General features: G+C 40.5%; 1 protein-coding gene across 4 annotated transcripts in view; it reads left to right on the top strand.

The window, feature by feature from the left end:
- LOC121388261 (C5a anaphylatoxin chemotactic receptor 1-like) overlaps positions 1–23,860 on the top strand; it is a 35,251-nt gene extending 11,391 nt beyond the window's left edge. Inside the window, exons 2-3 of one of the 4 annotated variants that reach the window (XM_041519530.1) lie at positions 7,814–7,874; positions 22,460–23,860. In XM_041519530.1, coding sequence (XP_041375464.1) covers positions 7,868–7,874; positions 22,460–23,736 — 1,284 coding nt within the window. In that variant the 5' untranslated portion in view covers positions 7,814–7,867 and the 3' untranslated portion in view covers positions 23,737–23,860. Of the gene's footprint in view, positions 1–7,813; positions 7,875–10,877; positions 11,372–12,538; positions 14,155–22,459 lie in introns of those variants that run through there. The other 3 variants (XM_041519531.1, XM_041519532.1, XM_041519534.1) reach the window with 3 other exon arrangements.
- The last annotated feature ends 2,101 nt before the right edge of the window (positions 23,861–25,961 follow it).

The raw sequence follows: 25,961 nt of genomic DNA on the forward strand, positions 1-25,961 counted from the left end.
AAAATATAGGTCACGTGACATAAGCCCGACTCGACTGGAGTATTTCAGAGTAGTTTTCGGTAAACATACTCTTTAAATCATTTGTTCAAGTACAGTAAATACAAATAACTTTTAGTTTTGCGATAACAGTACAAAATGTGTATATTTATTTATGAATTAGAGTTTAGAAAAGCTTTTTTAATATGACAGAATGTAGCTAGCGTCTTACAAAAAAATGACGTCATATATCTTGTATGACGCCATACGATAAAAGCCTTGCTAGGTTGACAATACTTGATTTGCGTACAAAAAACTAGAATAAATAATGATTTTCCGAATATTCCTGTAGGATTGCAGGATAAAAGAAATAACTGGTTACTGTCTTAAGATATCAGCTTTATCCTGCTCAGGTCGAATGGCGAATGCAGCTCGGCAGAGCCTCGCTGCATTCGCCATTCTAACCTTCGCAGGATAAAGGTGATATCTTAAGACAGTAACCAGTTATTCCCTATATAGAGAGAATAATACATGAGTGGCCGTTAGATACTGGGTTAGGGTTAGGGTTAGGGTTAGGATTTCCATCGTGTAGTTTTTCATTGGATGTATGGCAGTGGTGACCTGGTCATCACCTAGTAGCAGCCAGTCGTATGTCTTGAAATGGTTAACACACGTATGTGTGTAAACAGGGTATGTGTTATCACAATCTAATTAAAATTAGCTCCACTTTTACATGTGGATCTAACACCAGCCAGTTGGAGCTCATGTCCACCAATCAAAACCCTACTTGCAGAATCCTGCCAGTGATTTAAAACTAACAACACTGCGTAGTCCCCAATATCCAGGTAACATTTCGTCTGTAAATAATAATTTAAATATTGACCAATCACACTTCGCCTTTTATAACGTTATTTGGGAGCATACAAATTCTAAAAATATCGGGCGAGTCTATTTTAGTGGCCGCAGTATAGCGAACCATACCAATACGTACGGGGTGGGTTATCAGTCTTCAATTTTACATTAAAACTTATTTATTTATTTATAAAAAACTAAAAACTAAATCAGTCTTCAGTTTTACATTACAAATTTTTTATTTTATAAAATAAAACATGTTTTAAGGCATTCGTAATTCACACGAAACATGTCGTATACCCTCAGGATAATTCGGAATGTTTTCAAATTATTTTTAAATCACTGGCAGGATTCTGCAAGTAGGGTTTTGATTGGTGGACATGAGCTCCAACTGGCTGGTGTTAGATCCACATGTAATAGTGGAGCTAATTTTAATTAGATTGGTGTTATCATAAATGACGCATGGTGTTCTCACCAACGGCTGTGCAAGAAATTGTTTTTTTATTATGAGATTATTTCAGTAAACAGACTGTCAAAATGGGTCTAAAATGACCACAATGCATTGGTACTTTTACAAGACACAAAAAATAAAGAGATTCAAGCTGAATAATTGTAAATAAATAAAATTAAAATAAAACAACTATTAATATTTACGTTTCTTTTGTATATATCTTGTACATCTTTATCATATGGCTACAAACTGTATATTTTGGGTGAATAAACATAGGTGTCGGAAGCGAGGAGTGGGGGGTGGGGTGAAGGCATGCCCCCCCCACCAAATTCGGGCAAAACAGTGGGGAAAATTCGGGCAGTTTTTATCTGGGTAAAATTTCGGGCAAATCAACCCCTCCAGCCCCTAAATCAATGAGTCCCCATACGCCCTTGGGTGGAGGGTGAGAGTCCCCCATCCCTGAAGAGTATTCATTGCCCTTCATACCAAGCTGAAACTAATTAATAACAAAACTTTCTGGGGCGTTGGCCGAACCCTTTTCTAAATAACCTCCCCTTCTGTATTGGACTAAATTAAATTGGTAATTAAATAAAATAGTAAGTTTAATTTTTGGAAGCCCAATTATAATTTGCGGCAAAATTTTAATTAATTATTTTTTATTTTTTGATATTTAGGAAATCGCTTCTAAATTTTAATTCTCCCATATTCTATTTTTAGACGGTAAGTTTCAAAATTGTCCGGTAAATTTTCTGTCCCGAGTCAAGTGTTAAAATTAGCCATCACCGTTACCATCACCATCACAATCACCAAGTTGAAAAACAAATCAGCTTATAAGTTTCTCCTCCACTCCATTCAAGCCTCAGTCGCTGGTATCTGGTAAATACACTATAATGGTCCAACTGCCTGGTCACTAACCGGTTCAGCAATTTGGTCAATGATAACGACTCGAACAAGTTGGTCAATGAGTAGCACGATTGGTAGTTTGCGGTTGTTCGTGGTCGCTGATCAAGTAACGGGGATTCGCGTCTCCCCGGCGTCTAACACGGCCTGATAATACCTTGCCGCCGAACCGGCCGTGTGCTCATTATTCAATTTGGGGAATAACCGCAGATTTACCAGATACACATATCCCTGTCACGTCAGATGTTGGCACAGACTCATCAAGCAGTAGCAGAAACGGATTCAGGGTGAGGTTGGTTGTTCGTGTGTAAATCCAGTATCTGTGCGTATGCAAACCGCACTTCCCGGAACGGTATCTTGTAATGGATCTTTCTTTGAGGGGGGGGAGGGGGGTCCTTTTGTGGCAGAATTTTCTATATTTTAACATTTTACCGTCCACCTCCACACCCCTGTCCTTGTCCCCAAACCGCGATATTTGCTATTTTGTTGGAAAATCACTTTGACCGTCACGAGATAAATGTGAAACACGAAACTTTTAAACCACTCACTTTTCCGTCCGTCCTCCATTGAAACGAAATATGTTTTTAATGTCCATCTCCTACACTTACCTCATCCCATTCCCCGTCCCTTTCCTTTCGTTTCTTTGGCACTCTTTAGTCTTTTCACATAAACTATTATATTTTGTATTCTACTGAAGAACATCCGTAGGTTTTAGACATTCAAACACATCACTTTGTAACCCGCCTCCCTCCCCTCCCCTTTTCCCCGTTATAAACAGTCTGGAACTGAGTGGATCTGCCACCGAAATGGCATCGATTACTCCCCCACACGTCGATTACTCCCCCACACGTCGATTACTCCCCCAACACTTTCTGTTGTGATGAATCACGAACTGACGTAATTGTCTAACTCGCGCGTGCACTACACGTAATTGAAACAAAATGATTTCTTTAATTTCTTGTCCGCTTCACTTTGGCGTTTACCGATTGTTTGATAATGTTAATGTCCTGTGTAGTGCCAGTCGAGTAGCACACTTGACAGATACACCTCTCCTGTTGAGAATTACACCGCGTGCAAATATTTGAAACCCTTGATGAATACATCCACATCAGTGATATTTATTGATTTCACATTTCAGTCAGAAAAAAAAATATCAGTCGGACCATTAAAATCCATTACGTATATTGAACAATGCAATGTAATTCAAATGAACTGTAAGCACGTGATGTCGTTTTGTTCTCCTGCAAAGTTTTATTCGAGCTGCTAATAATAGAATCTCAAATAAATTAATTTAAGCTTGTTTTTTCCCTCGTGAAATAAATAAAAAATTGACTATTGATTGTGTTGAAATCTTCGACATCCAGTAAAACTGGTTTCAATACGCAGTTAGAGGGTAAGACAAGGAAAAAATATTGATTTAATGGTTCATAGGTACATTTTAAAGTATGGCTATTTGGTGTCCAACATATGGGTATTTTGACAATTTGGGGAGACAGTTATATATATAGTCAGAGATATATAGTCAGAGAGAGAGAGAGAGAGAGAGAGAGAGAGAGAGAGAGAGAGAGAGAGAGAGAGAGAGAGAGAGAGAGAGAGAGAGAGGGGGGGGGGGGGGGGAGGGAGGAAGGGAGAGAGAGACAGACATACAGAGATAGAGAGACAGACAGAGATAGAGAGAGACAGAGAGACAGCCAGACAGAGATAGAGAGAGACAGACAGTCAGACAGAGAGAGAGAGAGGGGTGGGGGGTGGGGGTGGGAGAGACAGATAGAAATGAGATAGGTGAGTAGTAGGAAATGCCCCGCAGTAAGATACAGACAGAATTAGTTTTAACGACTCAGTGGGTAGGTGTAAGACCACTACACCCTCTACTCTCTCACTAACAACTAACAACTAACAACTAACCCACTGTCATGGACAGACAGCCCAGTACCGGCTCCAACCCAGAGCGAGTTCTTATGGGTTCATTGTGTAGGTGTAAGGCCACTACACCCTCTTCTCTCTCACTAACCAACTAACAACTAACCCACTGTCCTGGACAGACAGCCCAGTACCGGCTCCAACCCAGAGCGAGTTCTTATGGGTTCAATGTGTAGGTGTAAGGCCACTACACCCTCTTCTCTCTCACTAACCAACTAACAACTAACCCACTGTCCTGGACAGACAGCCCAGTACCGGCTCCAACCCAGAGCGAGTTCTTATGGGCTCAATGTGTAGGTGTAAGACCACTACACCCTCTTCTCTCTCACTAACAACTAACAACTAACAACTAACCCACTGTCCTGGACAGACAGCCCAGGGGACTAATTCACAAAGCTCTCTTAGGCTCTGCTAGACAACAAAGCATCCTCTTTGCAAGTCTTTTTGCATTGCACTGCGAGATCGCAAAGTTGCGAGAGTTTAGTGAATTAGGCCCCAGATATCGAATGTGTGTGTCCAGGACAGCGTGCTTGAACCTCAATTGGATGTAAGCACGAAACTAATTTGAGAAAGAAAGAAAGAAAGAACATTCATTCATTCATTCATTCATTCCACCCACTGCGCCGCAGTAAGAAAGGGTGTCTGACATCACCAATGTTTGGTCCGGTGTTTTGCACACTTCTATCTGCCCGGACCACGCTAATTACCCTAGTGCTACATAAGACGCCCCGGGAGGACCCCAGCACACGTGATCTCTGATCTCCCGCAAAAACTGTGGGGGGATTTCATTTTGTTCCTACATCGGTTAGAAAATCACCTCCTTGCGTCGAAAGAGTCGTCCATGATTTGTTCCCGGTTAACGCTGTGAGTACCACCAGTGTGTGTTTAGATTGTGCGTACGTGCTTGTGAATTTGATACTCTACAGAGAGACATTATTGAAAATATCGGCACTGAAACTCCTGGGGTCTGTAATCCGGAGATACATTACGGGAAATGTCAGCGCCATCGAAGTCGCAAAGTTCTTAATCTAATGACACGAGCTAAATTTGTCTCAGTGCGAAGTTGTCAACAGAGCAGGCATGTTTCTCGTTCCAGCCAGTGCTCTACAACTGGTGTAACAAAGGCCGTGGTATGTACTGTCATGTATGTGGGATGGTGTATATAAAATATCCCTTGCAGTTAATTGAAAAAAAAGGGTGAGACGTAGCCCAGTGGGAAAGCGCCTTGCTTGATGGGCGGTCGATCTGGGATCGATCCCCGTCAGTGGGCTCATTTCTCGTTCCAGCCAGTGCACCACGACCGGTATATATCAAAGGCCGTGGTATGTCCTATCCTGTCTGAGGGATGGCGCATAATAAAAGATCCCTTGCTGCTAATGGCAAAATGTAGCGGGTTCCTCACCAAGTACGAGTAACCTATGTGGCCGCAGCGGAATTCCTTGTTTATGTTCTGAACCAACTTTCGAAATAACCATGCATCAGCTGTCATTTAAATTGTGCCGAGATTGTCGTTGAACACATTCCTTTCCTTTCCTTTCTTTTTATTACAACCTTCCCATCCAAACACCTTTAATACACAGGGTGAATGAAGATCCAGTACTACACGACTGATAAATCAAAGTCTTTGGTACGAGTTGTTCTGTCAGTAGCAAAGTTCATATAAAAAATCCTTCGCAGTTTGTCGATAGGCGTAACCTATGTGACGGCAGCAGGTTTCTTCTCTTTCTCACTGTCTGTAACTCAGTCTCTTTATTGATATTTCTCTCACTGTATCTTTGTGCCTCATTATCTCTCATCTCTTCTTTCTCTCTCTCTCTCTCTCTCTCTCTCTCTCTCTCTCTCTCTCTCTCTCTCTCTCTCTCTCTCTCTCTCTCTCTCTCTCTCTCTCTCAAACATTTGATAATTCGGACATATATCTTAGAGAGGAAACCCACTACATTTTTCCACTAGTAGCAAGGGATCTTTTATATGCACCATCCCACAGACATGATAGCACATACCACGGCCTTTGATATACTAGTCGTGGTGTCCTAGCTGGGACGAGAAATAGTCTAATGGGCCCATCGACGGGGATCGATCCCAGACCGACCGCGCATCAAGCAAGAGCTTTACCACTGGGCCACATCCCGTCCCTGTATGTAGTTAAGTGTTTTGGCAAGAAAGTAACTCGGGAGTTGAAATTGAAAACAAAATAATTTTAAAATTACACATTTTCCTGTTGGTACATGTTTGATAATTTGTTTCTTTTTTTTTGTAATTTCTTTCTTCCTTTTTTTTTTTTTTTTTTTTTTGCGAACCGCACTGCCGCAGTATGAATGCCGCAAAATGAACCGATTGTTTATTACTACAATTTCAAATCCATCAAAATATCCATTATGATAATTGAATATTACATGTATTGCTATTCACATTTATGGAAGCATGTGTAATATTAAACATTTATGCTGCTTTGGCAACTAATAATTGTAATAGTAATATTTGTTTCCAGACAATAGTTTCTCTGTTATCGTCATTATTACGAAATTGGACGCTTCCGTTGCGAATAGATTTTGTTTGTCAATTCCAGACTGTGTGTTTGATTGTCATGGATATGTAGAACAGCGTGGTTACCAGGACCGTACCTAGAGGGTGTGTACAAGTCGCGCGCGCACACACACACACACACACACACACACACACACACACACAAATCCACCCCACCCCCGACCCTCCCTCTCCAAACCCCTCTCCAACAACAACAACACGACACACACACACACAAAATAACCCAAAAAAACCCACAAAAAAAACCCCCACCTACCTTATCTACTGGTAATTGTCTTGGCACGTTCCCTAAAATATACATTTATAGGCCTTATAATACGATGAGGCGAGATAGTGTCTTTAATAATCCAGACATTGTAAATAAAAACAGGAAGTACAAGAAGTAGGAAACGAATGTCTCCATTGCGCCCTCCAGCAACTCGTTTTCACCTGTGTGTATTAGGTGTGTAACATATGCCTAGGAACGACACCGGATATTGCTACTGCCGCAGCTATACTCTTGCTACATATGTTGACACCACGATTGATCTATGGTAATATTAAATTGTTTTAACATATATCTTGAAATCATAACTGACAATAAAGAAATTGTATACCTATGTTCAAGACGTTTAGCAAACAAACACGCCAACAGTTAATTCTGAGTAACACATCAGTAAACGTCGTTCGAAATTGTAAAAATAATTCGCCGTACAGTCGCGTCTCAATTTTTTTTAGGGGGCTCACTGTTAAGATGCTCGCCTGAAGAGCGTTCGGCTGGGATCTAACCCCCCCCCCCCCCCCCCCCGACGGTGGCCCCATTGAGCAGTGTCTCGTTTCAGTCGGTGCACCACGACTGGTATATCAAAGGCCTTGGTATGTGGTGCGAATACAAGATCCCTTGCTACTAATGGAAAAATGTAGCGGGTTTTTCTCTCTAAGACTATGTAAAAATTACCAAATGTATGACATCCAATAGTGATAAATCAATGTACTCCGGTGGTGTCGTTAAACGACACAAACTTTAACGTTTTTGTTCAAATGTTCAATGAAAGAAATGCGTTATAAACTTCGTGATGTCCGCCCTGTGGTAGGATGTAGAATTTGTGTTTGATGCCGAGTCAAGACAGTAGATGTTGCATTACCACAAGGCCTGCTCTAAAGCAAGGATCATTTGTATTTTTTTCAAAGTCCTGGCGGAGGAACGAGCCTGAGAGCCTTGGTTCGAATCGTGCTGACAGCGCCATGGACGGTAAGTGCATGCTCGTCTTGTAACTCTCTGTCATATGGCTGGATGTTGTTCCTTAACCAGACTGTCTGCAGTTTACTGCCAGTGATAATGTTTTGGACCAGTAGAGCCTTTTTAATAACTAACATTACATATTAGTATTAGTATACATACATTTTCCTGTTTAGATTATCAGTGTATGCATATTCCATGTGTTTGTGGTCGTCCTGACGTGTATAGTAGCCCGACTTGGATTTTTATCTCCCAGTATTTCTGTACTTATGAATTTGTTTTTAGATGGATGGATGGATGGATGGATGGATGGATGGATATATGGATGGATGGATGGATGGATGGATGGATGGATATATGGATGGATGGATGGATGGATGGATGGATGGATGGATATATGGATGGATGGATGGATGGATGGATGGATATATGGATGGATGGATGGATGGATGGATGGATGGATGGATGGATGGATGGATGGATGGATGGATATATGGATGGATGGATGGATGGATAAATGAATATATGGATGGATGGATGGATAGAGATAAATACAGGACAAACAGAGAGAGAGAGAGAGAGAGAGAGAGAGAGAGAGAGAGAGAGAGAGAGAGAGAGAGAGAGAGAGTAAAAGTAAAGTAAAGTTTGTTTTATTTAACGACGCCACTAGAGCACATTGATTTTTTTATCTTATCATCGGCTATTGGACGTCAAACATATGGTCATTCTGACACTGTTTTTTTAGAGGAAACCCGCTGTCGCCACATAGGCTACTCTTTTACGACAGGCAGCTAGGGATCTTTTATTTGCGCTTCCCACAGGCAGGATAGCACAAACCATGGCCTTTGTTGAACCAGTTATGGATCACTGGTCGGTGCAAGTGGCTTACACCTACCCACTGAGCCTTGCGGAGCACTCACTCAGGGTTTGGAGTCGGTATCTGGATTAAAAATCCCATGCCTCGACTGGGATCCGAACCCAGTACCTACCAGCCTGTAGACCGATGGCCTAACCACGACGCCACTGAGGCCGGTAGAGAGAGAGAGAGAGACAGAGAGACAGACAGACAGACAGACAGCCAGACAGCCAGACAGCTATTTTTATTAGGAAATAAAATGAAGTTTGAGCAAGTACAAACATTAGGACGACCAGAAAACACACTGAATATACAGACACTGACATTGTAAACAGAATAATATATTTAATATGTAATTATATTGTTTAAAAAGTCCCTAGTGGTCGGAGACGTCTTGTCAGTGGCAGCAAACTCAGGACAGTGTCTTTAATGGCTAAACTGATTTCCTCACATGACAGGAAGATCACTAATGAAAGGTGATGCTATGAAAATTGCCCCATCCTTGGAGTATACACGAGTAAAGACCATCTCACGTATTGTTAATTGTGCATCAGCTGTTGTTTTGAACATACTTTTTTTGTTTTCGGAGACCCATGTACAGATGTTGTTGGCAAAAACATTGTAGGTAGAGCTGTATCAGAGTTTGTTAGGAACAAACATATGTAGCTAGAGATACATTTACATTATGTTAGTAATATACATGCATCAGATTTTGTTAGGAAACATTGGTAGATAGTAAAGTAAAGTTTGTTTTATTTAACGACGCCACTAGAGCACATTGATTTTTTATCTTATCATCGGCTATTGGACGTCAAACATATGGTCATTCTGACACTGTTTTTTTTAGAGGAAACCCGCTGTCGCCACATAAGCTACTCTTTTACGACAGGCAGTAAGGGATCTTTTATTTGCGCTTCTCATAGGCAAGACAGCACAAACCATGGCCTTTGTTGAACCAGTTATGGATCACTGGTCGGTACAAGTGGTTTACACCTACCCACTGAGTCTTGCGGAGTACTCACTCAGGGTTTGGAGTCGGTATCTGGATTAAAAATCCCATGCCTCGACTGGGATCCGAACCCAGTACCTACCAGTCTGTAGACCGATGGCCTAACCACGACGCCACCGAGGCCGGTTTTGGTAGATAGAGACACGTGTATTAGATGTTACTAGGAAACATTTGTAGCCAAAGATACATTTATCAGGTGTTGCTGGGAAACATTTGTAGCCAAAGATACGTTTATCAGGTGTTGCTGGGAAACATTTGTAGCGAAAGATACGTTTATCAGGTGTTGCTGGGAAACATTTGTAGCCAAAGATACGTTTATCAGGTGTTGCTGGGAAACATTTGTAGCCAAAGATACATTTATCAGGTGTTGCTAGGAACAAAGATATATAGCTAAAAATATGTACATTTTAGAAATAAACATTTGTAGCTGTAGACATATGTATCAAACGATGCTAGGGACAAACATTTGCAGACAGAGATACATGAGTCAGATTTTGTTAGGAACAAACATTTATAGCTAGAGATATATGTATCAAATGATGCTAGGAGCAAACATTTGTAGGGATACATGTATCAGATGTTGCTAGAAAACATTTGTAGATCGAGAAACATGTAACATATGTTAACAAGAAAACATTTGTACATCGAGACACATGTAACATATGTTAACAAGAAAACATTTGTAGATAGAAATATATGTATCAGATGTTTATAGAAACTATTTGTAGATAGAGATACATGTATCAAGTTTTCTAGGAAACTTTTGTAGTTACAGATTGTAGTAAATGGAAGAAAAGAAGATAATTGCTTTAAAACTAATGACGTTTTCCTGCTTCGAAATCACGTGGGTTGATTTTATTATTGTGATAACAGCAACACTCGTTGGCGAATGCGACTACCTAGGGCTGTTTGCTAAACCTGCAAAATGTCTCCATCCTACTGTTCAGTTAACAACACACCAAACAACATACCGAAATGACCTTCTGCATAAACGCTGACATTCCATAAATTAATTGGACCAGAATAATTGAACGGTAATTAGTAGGTCTAGCCATATATTTAGCAAAAATACCCCCCCCCCCCACCCACCCCCACCAAAATTTCCCTATAATACTGATTCCAGTTTCCAAGCATCGTATATTAAATGTCAAACAATACCTTGTACATAATCCGATACCAGTTATTTGATGTATAACTATTTTAATTTGAGCTGAGGAAAATATTGGTGACCTTACACAGATCATCGCATGTCAACTGCTGAGTGAAATCTGTTGTTTGTTGATGAAGTGTTCTACTGTCTTTCAAAGTCCGTATAAATCGGCGCTCTTGGAGACATTGAGTGTGTAGTACGATATGCACAACCCCAGGGGCCATTTCAGAGACGAGTCAATATCTCGCTTATCAGTAGCTGTAGAAAATATTAAAAGGAAGGTATAATTGATGTGTGTAACCGCCACACGTGACACGTGTCTAACGGTTAACCGACTGCACGCGGACACAACAAGCCGGCGAGTATTTTTGCCATTTAAAAAATTGAGAGAGAAAAAATTCTCCAGCTGAAAGCAGACGCATGTCCGGGTTTACGCAGAATGCAGGTTTTATTTCATCCGGTGACAATCGTTTTGCTCTCCAGTAAATGTGCAGGTACGTCATATTAATCAATTCATCTACCTCACTTAGTGATCTGCCAGTCTATCTGTCGAGCCTTTTATCTGTCCGAGTGATTGTCTGTCTGTCTGTCTGTCTGTCTGTCTGTCTGTCTGTCTTTATGAGTCTATCAGTAACAATGTATATTTTTTGTAGTTTTTTCGTATCCATCGGGCTTGTTTCCTATCGTATATGTTTTTGTGTGCCTGCTTTAACTGTATATATGTCTATTGATTTGTCTGAACGTGTCTGTATGTCTGTCTCTCGGTTTTTCTAGCTATACATTTGTTTTTGTTATTGTTCTTTTATTGTTTTATTTTGTCAGTTTTCATTTGTCCATTATTGTTTACTGTCTTCATTATTAGTAAAACTATTTAATCAGCTTATTTCTTTCCATTATCCAGTGTATGTCTTTATGGCTTTTGTCCATAAGACTAATGAAATTACTCACTAATGTCACGTCACCAGCTTTATTGACTTAACACCTAAGAGGTACTAGGGAAATATCAATATGAACGTGCTGAGTGAGTGCCTGTGTAAAACGTAGTTTATTTGTTTAGTAAATTGGCTCAGTGTTGTAAACTGTAAAGAAATATAATGCTGTCACACCGAATGTCACACATACTAGACACTGAAACGATCAAGAGAGTTATAACAAAATCAGAGATGTGACAAAATCACTTCAAATTTAAATACGTTGTGACAGGTATTAATATAATTTTACGACAAAGTTCAAATTTTAATTTCCTGTGAAATGTCAAATTACAGCGACTAATAGTGTGTCCATATGGAATTGTGGGATGTCATTTCTGTGACGTTCCAGTTCGTAAATTAAATCTAGACGAGTAAATAATTTTAATATTTCTGTAACGGTTTATCTCAACTGAGCAACTTCTATACCAGGTCAATGTAGGGTCAATATAAAATATAACACGTACTAAAACTGTAATTATACGCTATTGTTAGTTTCAGAATATGTTTGTAGTCTGTATAGCTCTAGTTAAAATAGTCAACGAAAACAGGTATAGCCTACGTATATATTATAAGAATTAAAAAAAAAATACTTTTGTAATCATTCCATTTAAATTGTTCTGTTGAAATGTGCCAGAATACACGGGTCATCTCGTAAATGCTTGTTATTTTATATTTTCTTGCATTTTACAGGCGCTTGCAGTTTTGAAATCAAATTCCCAGGATGTGAAGGATATTGCTGGTAAGATGCGGAAACGCAGGACTCTTTAATCTGCTAAAAAAAAAAAAAAAATGATGAACTTGACAACTTTTGTGTACGACACCTTCGACATACCGCTGGTAAAGGAAACCGGATATGACGTCAACTCTACAGCAGACGACGAAAGCGGAGACGATTTCACGCCGAACCTGTTCAAGTGGAATGGCGGCGAAATGCTGTTTCTCGTCGTGCTGTTCGTGACCGGTGTCGTGGGCAACGTGATGGTCATATACACGTACCACTTCAAGTGGCGCAGGTCCAACTTCACCCTCTTCATCGAGGTCCTGGCAGCCATCGATCTCACCAACTGCCTGCTGGCCGTCACCCTCTTCTTCGTGATGACAGTCTACAAGGGCGCACTGTTCGAAATATTCTGCGGCACGGCGTCGTACGTGGCCTTCGCAACGGCGCTGTCGTCCAGCATCGTGCTGGTCATCGTGGCCTTCGAGCGGAAGCAGAAGATCCGGAATCCTCTGAAACAGGCCGTTACCACGGGCATCACCAAGAAGCTGTGCTGCGGAGCCGTGGTCATTGGAATGACGGTGTCCGTCCCTGGCATATTCCTGTTCGGAAAGAAGGAGACGGTGTTTGTCGACGACGGAATAGCGTTCAACCTGACCTGGTGTTTCTTCAAGGAGGACGCCTTCAGAACCTGCTCCATGTACATCTGGGCGGTGGTCCTCGGGTTCGTCTTTCTCTTCGTCATAGCCTCTCTGTCGTCACTGTACTGCTCAATATGGCGAGAGCTCAACGTCTACTTCAAGGGACGAGGCTCGCTGGCTCACTTCGAAGGACACATCGATAGGCAGCAAAACAAGAACAGTAACTACTACAGAGCTCACAAGACCACGACCAGACTGTTCTTCATCATAACGATGGCGTTCTTTGTGACCTACTTTCCCTATTTCATAGCTCTGGGCATTCTGATCTTCGGTGATAACAGCAGCCAGTTTGTGACTCCAGTGGGAAAGGCCTTCATAGACCTAGCAAAACTGTCTCCTCTGATGAGCAATGTGATAAACCCCATAATATATAGTCTTTCCTCGGCCAGGTTCAGAAAGGAGGTTGTGAACATATTCAAAGGGCTTGGCATCCCGGACAGAAACAAAGTGTTCTTCGGCCACGTTGCCAGAACGTTTGTCAGGCACTCTCAGTCTGTTACGTCTCCAGGTGATAGGGTCAAACTGGAATCTGGTGAACAGATCATCACTGAGTTAGTCAACGAAAAAACTGCCATGAAATTACCATTATCATGATAATAAATTATCAGAATATTTTACTGTAGGGTCGGTATTATTATTATTATTACTGAATGGTTTTCGCACGATGTCGAATACAATTAGACATGTGTGATTACACTACAAGCAGCTGTTGCTGATTGCTTTGTCATTTTCCCTTATCAAACTCATTGCTGAATCATGTGTCATGTTTTTTTCGCAGATTCACAGCTTGATGTTTATGCTGTTGCCAGCAGCCTGAATATATAATTGTTATATGATAATTAGTGTAATGTGTTTGAGTGATATCCATTAAATTGCGAATGCACAAACAACGTTTTTGTGATATTGGAGTAGTGTTGTGGCGACCACAGAGAAGTGTCTTGAGAGAGAGAGAGAGAGAGAGAGAGAGAGAGAGAGAGAGAGAGAGAGAGAGAGAGAGAGAGAGAGAGAGAGAGAGAGAGAGATATGGAGAAAAAGAGTTAGACACACAGAGAGAGAGAGAGAGAGAGAGAGAGAGAGAGAGAGACAGACAGATGGACAGACAAAATTGAAAAATTGAGAGTCTTTCAGGAATTGTAGGCCCATTTATTTCATTTTCGAATTATCTTTTCGGCAAATTAATGCTGAAATATATTCGGCAAATTCAACTTTAATTCCGATTTAGCGAACGACAACTTAAAGCCTGATACATAGTTATAAACATATCATGTATTCCTTCTACAACTTAAAGCCTGATACATAGTTATAAACACATCATGTATTCTTTCTACAGCTTAAAGCCTCATACATAGTTTTAAACACATCATGTATTCCTTCTACAGCTTAAAGCCTGATACATAGTTATAAACACATCATGTATTCTTTCTACAGCTTAAAGCCTGATACATAGTTATAAACACATCATGTATTCTTTCTACAGCTTAAAGCCTGATACATAGTGTTAAACATATCATGTATTCTTTCTACAGCTTAAAGCCTGATACATAGTTTTAACCATAATCATGTATTCTTTCTACACAGCTTAAAGCCTGATACATAGTGTTAAACATATCATGTATTCTTTCTACAGCTTAAAGCCTGATACATAGTTTTAACCATAATCATGTATTCTTTCTACACAGCTTAAAGCCTGATACATAGTTTTGAACATGCCATCTAGAAAGCTTAAACCCTGGTACATAGTTTTAACCTTATCATGTATTCTTTCTAGATGACCTAAACCCTGACATATTTTTAACCATATCATGTATTCCTTCTACAGCTTAAAGCCTGCTACATAGTGTTAACCATAATCATGTATTCTTTCTACACAGCTTAAAGCCTGATACATAGTTTTGAACATGCCATGTATTTCTTCTAGACAGCTTAAAGCCTGATACATAGTTTTAAACATATTATCTAAAAAGCTTAAACCCTGATACATAGTTTTAACCATATCATGTATTCCTTCTAGATAGCTTAAACCCTCATATATAGTTTTAAACATGTCATGTATTCCTTCTAGATAGCTTAAACCCTCATATATAGTTTTAAACATATCATGTATTCCTTCTAGACATCTTAAAGCCTGATACATAGTTTTAAACATATCATCTAGAAAACGAAAACCCTGGTACATAGTTTTAACCATATCATGTATTCTTTCCAGACAGCTTAAAGCCTGATACATAGTTTTAACCATATCATGTATTCTTTCCAGACATCTTAAAGCCTGATACATAGTTTTAAACATATCATCTAGAAAACGAAAACCCTGGTACATAGTTTTAACCATATCATGTATTCTTTCCAGACAGCTTAAAGCCTGATATATAGTTTTAAACATATCATGTATTCTTTCCAGACATCTTAAAGCCTGATACATAGTTTTAAACATATCATCTAGAAAACGAAAACCCTGGTACATAGTTTTAACCATATCATGTATTCTTTCCAGACAGCTTAAAGCCTGATACATAGTTTTAACCATATCATGTATTCTTTCCAGACATCTTAAAGCCTGATACATAGTTTTAAACATATCATCTAGAAAACGAAAACCCTGGTACATAGTTTTAACCATATCATGTATTCTTTCCAGACAGCTTAAAGCCTGATACCTAGTTTTAAACATGTCATGTATTCTTTCTAGAACTTCCTGGAAAATGTAAAAGGTTCTGGCTGTGTGTTACAAACTCACAATGACACCCCACGCTGCTTTACCATTCGCTAGCTGCTGTGATGTAATTATGCAATCGCGCACTCTTGGAGGCAACAAATGATCCAAACTAATATAAATCCCTGTTGCCATGGAAACACCAAACGTGTTCCTGCACGCGCGCGAAATTACTAGTAATTTGGTGATGCATTCATCCTCTCGATATCTGACTGATTGCTAACTGTCGGTGATGGTAGCGTTGTATTTCCGTGCAAATTGACTTTTACCGTGCATAGGAAATCAAACCCACGATCTCATTAGCATGTCTTTAAATCATACTGTATCATAATCTCTGTATAAAGTAGATTCATTTTTGGACCGTATCATAGTCTCTGTATAAAATGGATTTATTTCCGGTTGTGAATTCAGAATAGAAGTTTCAAAATGTTTGAATAATATGAAAGGCAAATGGAATTATTTAATATTACGTGGTGAAGTGTGAGATCGTTGTTGCAAGAAATGTAAATCTTTGTGGAACGTGATCGCCCGCGGCGAATGGGACAATGGTTCATGACCTAGATAGTTCATGACCGTGGTGTCCCATGCCATTCATAGCTCACGACCTTGATGGCTCATGTCATTCATAGCTCACGACCTTGATAGTTCATGATATTGATGGCTCATGTCATTCATAGCTCACGACCTTGATAGTTCATGATATTGATGGCTCATAGCATTCATAGCTCACGACCTTGATAGCTCATGTCATTCATAGCTCACGACCTTGATAGTTCATGATATTGATGGCTCATGACATTCATAGCTCACGACTCTGATGGCTCATGTCATTCATAGCTCACGACCTTGATGGCTCATAACATTCATAGCTCACGACCTTGATGGCTCATGTCATTCTTAACTCACGACCTTGATGGCTCATGCCATTCGTAACTCACGACTCTGATGGTTCATGACGTTTCTAGGCTAGCTCATTTAATGGCTCCTGCCCTTTATGGCTCATGGCCTTGATACTTCATGACCTTGATGAATCATGACCGTACTGGCTAGCTAATGGCTTTGATTACTCATGTCGTTGATGTTTTAGTGGTTGAGCCATCCATAATAAGTATAGCACTAACTGTACTAACCACTAACCTGTCTTAGACTGTTGACATCATAGTTTGTTGAGATGAGTGCCCATGGTTAGCATGCTTGAACCTTAAAGTTACATTTTCTGGTTACCATATTATAACATCATGTACAAATATGAAATACAAGCTCAAATGCACTTTTAAAAAACTCGTATGTATTCGCTATGAACGGAGATCGTTAAAAGTATACGCTCGATTCGTCGCCTGTGCCGCCGTAGCTCGGCAAAGCACAAACGACAGCCTGTTGTCAGTTTCAGTTAACACGTGCGTTTGCCGATTTCAAATTGTAGGGTTCGTCTAAAAAAATTAAAAGAAAAATCTTGCGCTGTATAAAGAACGTTCGGTTGAGGATACGGTACTAGAGTCTTTAGTTAAAACCGGTTTGATCTTGACAACGTATTATCGACAGTCTTACCTTCCTATTTCAGAATTGATATTTTATAAAGTGTAGGTAGGACTTTCAAAGTTTAGTTTGTATACTAGTAACACATTAATTATGTATATATTTTTAAAATAAAATATACTAAAGTAGACAATGAACGTTTTCACTTCTTAATTTTACGTGTTAAAATCGACAAATTCAAATAAATATAACTTCGTTTGGAAAGGGTAAAGTTGGGGGGGGGGGGGGGGGCAGGTTGTTTAACGACATCAAAGATAAAGCATATTGATTTAATAATCATCCGACCCCATACAACCGTAAATAAAATGTGTTGAGTGCGTCGTTAAATAAAACATATCCTATCCTTCTTTCCATCTGCTGTTGGATGCCTAACATTTGGTAATTTTGACATATAATCTTGGAGAGGAATCGGGTGCATGTGCAGGGGGAGGGTATTGGAGGTCGAAACCCTTACTTGCCCAAGCTTAAACAAAAATTGAAATGTATTTTTTGGGGGAGCATGCCCCCATATAAACTTCACTCAACACAGTCTATAACTCCAACCCCGCTGAAATCCTTGCACACGCGCCTTGGAAACCCGCTAAAAAATTTTTAGCAAGGGATCGTTTATATGTACCATCCCACAGACAGGATATCACATACCATGGTCTTTTTTTTACCCGCCGATGGGGATCGATCCTAGACTGACCGCGCATTTCCAAAAAACACCTTTTTAGGACTAAGTAATGAATAAAAATAACATATAGTCTTGAAAAATGTTACGTAAATCGAACACAGTACCCTCTTCCTCTACCCCTAGAGCGTTACGTAATTAGTACCCCCCCCCCCCCCCCCCCTTACATGTAACGCGTGTGCCAACAGCTGGCCACTGTCAAAATTTCAAGGCAAATCCCCCACTTACCGACCCCTGGAAAGGCGTTGTACCATACCTCTATGAATATAAATATGTTTTGGAGATATGAGACGACCCCTCAATCAAGACAGTTAAATTTGTTCAAAAATTGCAAAATCTCACGTGATCTCTTGTTGGGGAATTCTATACTTGTGATAAGCCAATGAAAACCGAGATCGGTACGAGCCCGTCAAAAGTGTCCCACTTTCAAAATATTGGCTTTGTTTTTGACCTGGATAAGCCAGCGTAGTGAAACCAATGCGGAGTGCGGCGTCATATATGCACCAAACGTAATGGGATTTTCTGTTATATATGCTTAAATAATGAAAATATTCCAGGGAATGTAGTTTTAATCGGATATAAGTACAGAAATGAAAACTAAAGTAGTGTCGGAAATAAAATAAAAACAATTTTCGTCGATTATTTCTTTCATATTAAACTAACAGGTAAATATTTTATAGATTTTATTAAATAGATATTTGTAAAATATTTACCTGTCGTTTTAATATGAAAGACATAATCGACGAAAATCAGTTTAATTCTATTTCCGACACTACTTTAATGAATCGTGGTCCTCGTTTTTCGTCTAGACTAACCACCACATGAATGATTGAACTGCCATCACATTTCGTCTAGACTAACCACTGCATGAATGAATGAACTGCCGTCACATTTCATCTAGACTAACCACTGCATGAATGAATGAACTGTCGTTACATTTCGTCTAGACTAACCATTGCATGAATGAATGAACTGTCGTTACATTTCGTCTAGACATACCACTGCATGAATGAATGAACTGTCGTTACATTTCGTCTAGACATACCACTGCACGAATGGATGAACTGTCGTCACGTTTCGTCTAGACATACCACTGCACGAATGGATGAACTGTCGTCACATTTCGTCTAGACTAACCACAGCATGAATGAATGAACTGTGGTCACATTTCGTCTAGATTAACCACAGCATGAATGAATGAACTGTGGTCACATTTCGTCTAGATTAACCACAGCAGAAATGTATGAACTGTGGTCACATTTCGTCTAGACTAACCACCGCATGAATGAATGAACTGTCGTCATATTTCGTATAGACTAACCACAGCATGGATGAATGAACTGTGGTCACATTTCGTCTAGATTAACCACAGCATGAATGAATGAACTGTGGTCACATTTCGTCTAGACTAACCACCGCATGAATGAATGAACTGTCGTCACATTTCGTCTAGACTAACCACAGCATGAATGAATGAACTGTCGTCACATTTCGTCTAGACTAACCACAGCATGAATGAATGAACTGTCGTCACATTTCGTCTAGACTAACCACTGCATGAATGAATGAATGAACCGTCGTCACATTCCGTCTAGACTAACCACTGCATGAATGAATGAACCGTCGTCACGTGTAGTCTAGACTAAACATTGCGTGTTGTTTGGCTTTGGGGCATTATTACTTCATTAATTATTTGTGATTCTTCCAGAAAACAATTCCTTCCTTTAATTATCAAGGGGGAAAAACAATATCAGTCCGAGATCATTAATTACTATGTACATCTTTCAAAGGTGCTACATGTCTGTCTGTCTGTCAACCTGTCTGTCAGTCTGTCTGTCTGTCTGTCTGTCTATCTATATATCTATCTATCTATCGTCCCTCCTTCCCGAGTCGTAGCTAGCGGGAAGTGGGGAGTGTAGGCAGTTCCACCTGAAAACTATAGAAACAGCGTGCTTGTTAGTTAAAACTATACTCCTTTGGTTTTGCTGGATGGGCACTATGTTTCAGTGCCTTGATTCTTCTTCACTGACTACCCCACAATAATTTAAGCTAGGCGTGACCTGCTTCCACTCCCCCACACCCATCGCATCACTGATCACTGTCTCTGTATCATCTCTCTCTCTCTCTCTCTCTCTCTCTCTCTCTCTCTCTCTCTCTCTCTCTCTCTCTCTCTCTCTCTCTCTCTCTCTCTCTCTCTCTCTCCTCCCTCCCTCCCTCCCTCCCTCCCTCCCTCCCTCCCTCTCTCTCTCTCTCTCTCTCTCTCTCTCTCTCTCTCTCTCTCTCTCTCTCTCTCTCTCTCTCTCTCTCTCTCTCTCTCTCTCTCTCTCTCTCTCTCCCTCTCTCTCTCTCTCTGTCTCTCCGCCTCGCCCCCTCTCCACATTTCGTTATTGTAAAACAAACACAATTTTTACAAAAAGCGTAGGATTACAGCGGACTTTTTTTTTGTGTCTGAAGAATTCGTCATAATATTACCAGTGCTCCTGGGAGGTAGATTCTGTGGCAGACGACCATTTATGTATTAGCAGACAACGCTGGGATGTTGGCTATCACTTTTATTTTGCCGCTTCGAGGCGCGTGAGAAAACAGATATGTCATCCATTATTAATACTTTGGTGAAACGTAGGCGCTCAGTGGGGAATCGTCCTCCTACACGTTGCAGGCGGGCTGGAAGTGACGAACTCGTCACGGTACTTCAAAGTGAAACACGTGAGTCGTACTGTTAGCGCTGGTCAGACTGTTAGCGCTGGTCTTCGTGACACGGCGGCCGAGTGTTCACCAAACCAGGTATCTGTGTCTGGCATTCTCTGTCACTCTTTACATGTTGGTAGGTTGGTCGGGTTGTGGTGGTGTGTGCGTTCTCTGTCACTCTTTACATGTTGGTAGGTTGGTCGGGTTGTGGTGGTGTGTGCGTTCTCTGTCACTCTTTACATGTTGGTAGGTTGGTCGGGTTGTGGTGGTGTGTGCGTTCTCTGTCACTCTTTACATGTTGGTAGGTGCGTTCTCTGTCACTCTTTACATGTTGGTAGGTGCGTTCTCTGTCACTCTTTACATGTTGGTAGGTTGGTCGGGTTGTGGTGGTGTGTGCGTTCTCTGTCACTCTTTACATGTTGGTAGGTTGGTCGGGTTGTGGTGGTGTGTGCGTTCTCTGTCACTCTTTACATGTTGGTAGGTTGGTCGGGTTGTGGTGGTGTGTGCGTTCTCTGTCACTCTTTACATGTTGGTAGGTTGGTCGGGTTGTGGTGGTGTATGCGTTCTCTGTCACTCTTTACATGTTGGTAGGTTGGTCGGGTTGTGGTGGTGTGTGCATTTTCTGTCACTCTTTACATGTTGGTAGGTTGGTCGGGTTGTGGTGGTGTGTGCGTTCTCTGTCACTCTTTACATGTTGGTAGGTTGGTCGGGTTGTGGTGGTGTGTGCGTTTTTTGTCACTCTTTACATGTTGGTAGGTTGGTCGGGTTGTGGTGGTGTGTGCGTTCTCTGTCACTCTTTACATGTTAGTAGGTTGGTCGGGTTGTGGTGGTGTGTGCGTTGTGTGTGTATTTGCATGCCTATGTGTGTGTGCGTGTGTGTGTGTTTGTGAAGTGGGTTTTTTGTGAGTTTCTGTTTGGTGGAGGTTTTTTTTTTTTTTTTTTTTTTTTTTTTTGGGGGGGGTGAGAGTTGATATTTTGGGGTTTGGAAGGAAGGGTTTGGGGTTTCTCTCTCTCTCTCTCTCTCTCTCTCTCTCTCTCTCTCTCTCTCTCTCTCTCTCTCTCTCTCTCTCTCTCTCTCTCTCTCTCTCTCTCCAGATTCCCTTGACAACAGTGATGAAGATGCGCGGAACATAATTAAAACTTACTTTATCTGGTTGTCGGGCACTGAGCTAAAGCCGACTTACGTGTTACCAAAAACATAAACATACGTTCAACATTATTGATATTTTCATTTGAATTATTATTGACGTTGTTAGTGTTGTTGTTCTACTTCTTCTTCATTATTATTATTATTATTATTATTATTATTATTAATAGTACTATATATATTTTTTCCCAATGCCTCAATATATTAAGGTGAAATTTTACGTAGTGCTTTATGGCGTAGAATTACAAATCAAGTTTGACGTTCATTGATTTATGGCCCTTGAACTTTGGTGATTAAAAAATAATGTGTTGGGCCGGGTAGGGGACATGTTTGTTAACTCTGTTAGTACTGTTGTTTTTCTTATCTTTTTCTTATTATTATAATAAATATTATTATTATTATTATTATTATTATTATTATTATTATATTTTGCAGATACCCTCCATATTAAGTCGTCAGAAGAACAGCCGCTAACCATCGTGGCTATCACTCTGTTGCCCTCTCGGATGGATATCAACAATTCGATGAACTTCACAACCGCCGGATATGACGTCAACTCTACAGCAGACGAACACAGCGAAAGTTTCGTACCTAACTTATTCAAGTGGAATGGCGCGGAGATGATTTTCCTTATCATTCTGTTCGTTGCCGGAATTGTGGGCAACACACTTGTTATCTACGTGTACCACGTGAAGTGGCGCAGGTCGAACTTCACGTTGTTTATCGAGGTCCTTGCCGCCATTGATCTGACGAACTGCCTGGTTTCTCTCAGCCTGTTTTTCGTGTTGACGCTCTACAAAGGCGACAAGTTCGGGCCCGTGTGCAGCACGGCGTCTTACGTGGCCATTGGCACGGCGCTGTCGTCGGGATTCGTACTCGTCATCGTCGCGTTTGACCGGAACTGGAAGATCCACAACCCGATCAAGCACGAGCTGACGATTGGGATGACGTGGAAGATGTGCCTCGCCGCCGTGGTCGTCGGCATGGCCGCCTCCATCCCCGGCACGTTCATGTTCGGCCGGAAGGAGACCGTGTACGTCGACGACGGCGGCGTCGCCTTCAACCACACCTGGTGCTTCTTCAAGGCGCACGCCTTCAAGAGCTACACCATGTACATCTTCGCCAGTGTCCTCGGCGTCGTGTTCCTCTTCATCCTGACGTCACTCTCCGTCCTGTATTTCCTAATCTGGCGGGCTCTGAGAGTTCATTTGCAGAGACGAGCATCGCTGGGATGCAGCAGGATTCGAGTGTCGCTGGGTGGCAAGGATAGTCACGGCAACTATTACCGAGCCCAGAAAACGACAGCCAGACTCTTCTTCATTATAACTATCGCATTTTTCCTCACATATTTCCCGTACTTCATAGCCTTGTATATTCTTATATTCAAAGACACTGACCCGGAGTTTTTGTCGCCTGTGGGTAAAGCTTTCGTAGACCTCGCAAAACTGTCGCCAATGATGAGCAATGTTATAAACCCAATAATATACAGTCTTTCGTCGACGCGCTTTAGGAGAGAGATTGTTATGATATTCAAAGGGGTTAGTAGATCCAGCCCTGGGAAAAAGAAGAATGTGGTAGACCAGCCAGTCAGGCTCAACTTCAAACATTCGCATTCTGCGTCGTCGTTGGGCGGTTCTAAAGCTATTTCTAATGACCACATCAACATAGTGTTTGCCAAGATTCCCATCACAGACAGACAGACTTTGTCGTGAGGTTGTCTACACATTAGATTAGATTAGACAAAGAGACAGATATTCTTTCAGTCTCTCCTAATATGATAAAAACGAAATATCATATATATATATATATATATATATATATATATATATATATATATATATATATATATATATATATATATATCGGGGTGATTCATTAAAAAGTCCCACTTTTTAAAAGCTGAATATTGTGAAATTTGTGCATTACTGTACACTGTGAAAACTGAAAATTTTTTCAATTTACTGTATTTATCTCTTGATAGTACAATTTTCACATTGATACATGCTTTAGTTTTAAAATGGTACCTTTTTTTAACCACAGTCCATAGTACTTTATTTCGAGAAAAAACACATTGATAAAATTCTTAGAGAGTTAATTTCCACCCAAACATTTCAACATTTCTGCCATGAACATGTCGGTCTTTCTCGTAGAAAAATGTCCCAGACTGAATAATCCATATGGCTGCAGTCAGAGAGTTTAAAAAAAGGAAATCTTAAAATTCTGGAATCGAAGGAAGTGCATTTTATCATAGAAAAAAACGAAAACTGACTTCGGTAGAAAATCATTGGGCGCTAATCAACCATTGTTTTTGGTGCACACAGTTGATTCTGCGTAGCTTTTCAATGGCATAGCATATTTTGACAATAAATTATACATCATGCACCATGTTAAATATAATTATGTATACAATTGAAATTTTACCATAATTAGACACTAAACCTGGGTTTTTTGTTGTTGTTGTTGTGTGGGGTGTTTTTTTGTGTGATAACTTTCAATGTTTAATGCTACATACGTTTTTTCTATTCAACGAGCGGTATTTTTTATGAATCACCCGATGTATTGTTTTATTGATGGAAAGAAACAAGAGAACACTTGATATTATAAAGCAAATATAATTCACTACTATCGTAGTAAGATATGTATAAAATACAATGGATGTAACGTCAAGCTGAACGTCAGTAATGTACGATTGAACGTCTGTGACATGGTTAAAGGTGTAGACCCTAGTTTCAACCCGTAAAAATGGACACTAAGTTTAGTTAAGTTACAAAGCTGTAACACATTTGTATAACGTTACAAAAGAGTGAAACTACAGTCTGTGACATTGAAACAGTGAAATAGGGTTAAAACGCGACTCCATAACTGTTATTTCTCAGACGCACGTGCGTTTTTAAAAATATGAAAAATGTATTTTGTGGTATTAGAAACACCAGGATGACCAGAAACACTTTAGATGTACGGAAATGGATCATCTAAGCAATAAAATATAAACAGTGTTTGATTTCAGTGACCATAAACGGCTCTAGTAGTGAAAAATATGACTTAGTGTTTACAAACTAGGGTCTATCCCTTTAACTGGCTGACACAATACATGAAGAATTTGGCTGCGTTTACATATTTGCTGTTACTATTTATATGCTTCCTTCCTCTCTTCTTTCTTCCCATCAGTATGTTATGGAAACGATAATGCAACACTGTCCTGATCTGACAAAGGAAATAATTACGGAATTACAGAATTGATTTTTCTTCGTTGTTGAGGAAAACTGTTTTGTTCTCAAGAGTACTGCTTTGAAGATTAGGCGAAGTCTGTGATAGTCATTGTGCTAGCATTTGTTGGCCATTTTCCAGACACTACATGAACGTCGAGAGCGGGGGCGGCGTGTGTGCGCGTGATTGCGTGCGTGTATGTGTGTGTGCGTGTGTGCGTGTGTATGTGTGTGTGCGTTGGGGGCGGGGGGGGTGGCTGGGCACCGCCCACAAAATTGTGAAGATTCTGCATCGCCCAGACTCCCCCCCCCCCCCCCACTCCAGTAGAGAGAAGAATTAAGATATAACTGCCCCCATATTCCCAAATGGTGGTATTTTCCGACGCCCATGCACAAAGGAGTATTTTCGTGAGACAGCCCCAAAAGTTGAAAACTCCACTGGTGCCTACAGTGTATTTGTTATGGTATGTTTATATATACACTGTTGTCACTTTATTCGTTTACATTTGATGAATCCCTAAATATTTGTACTAACGTTTTGGCAAACTGTTGTTCTGGTGTGTGTGAGAGAGAGAGAGAGAGAGAGAGAGAGAGAGAGAGAGAGAGAGAGAGAGAGAGAGAGAGAGAGAGAGAGAGAGAGAGAGCGAGCGAGCGAGAGGGAGGGAGGGAGGGAGGGAGGGAGAGAGAGAGAGAGTGTGTGTGTGTGTGTGTGTGTGTGAGTGAGTGAGTGA

The sequence above is a fragment of the Gigantopelta aegis genome, chromosome 14 (genome assembly GCF_016097555.1).
Source record: "Gigantopelta aegis isolate Gae_Host chromosome 14, Gae_host_genome, whole genome shotgun sequence".
In the NCBI taxonomy this organism is placed as follows: Eukaryota; Metazoa; Mollusca; class Gastropoda; order Neomphalida; family Peltospiridae; genus Gigantopelta; species Gigantopelta aegis.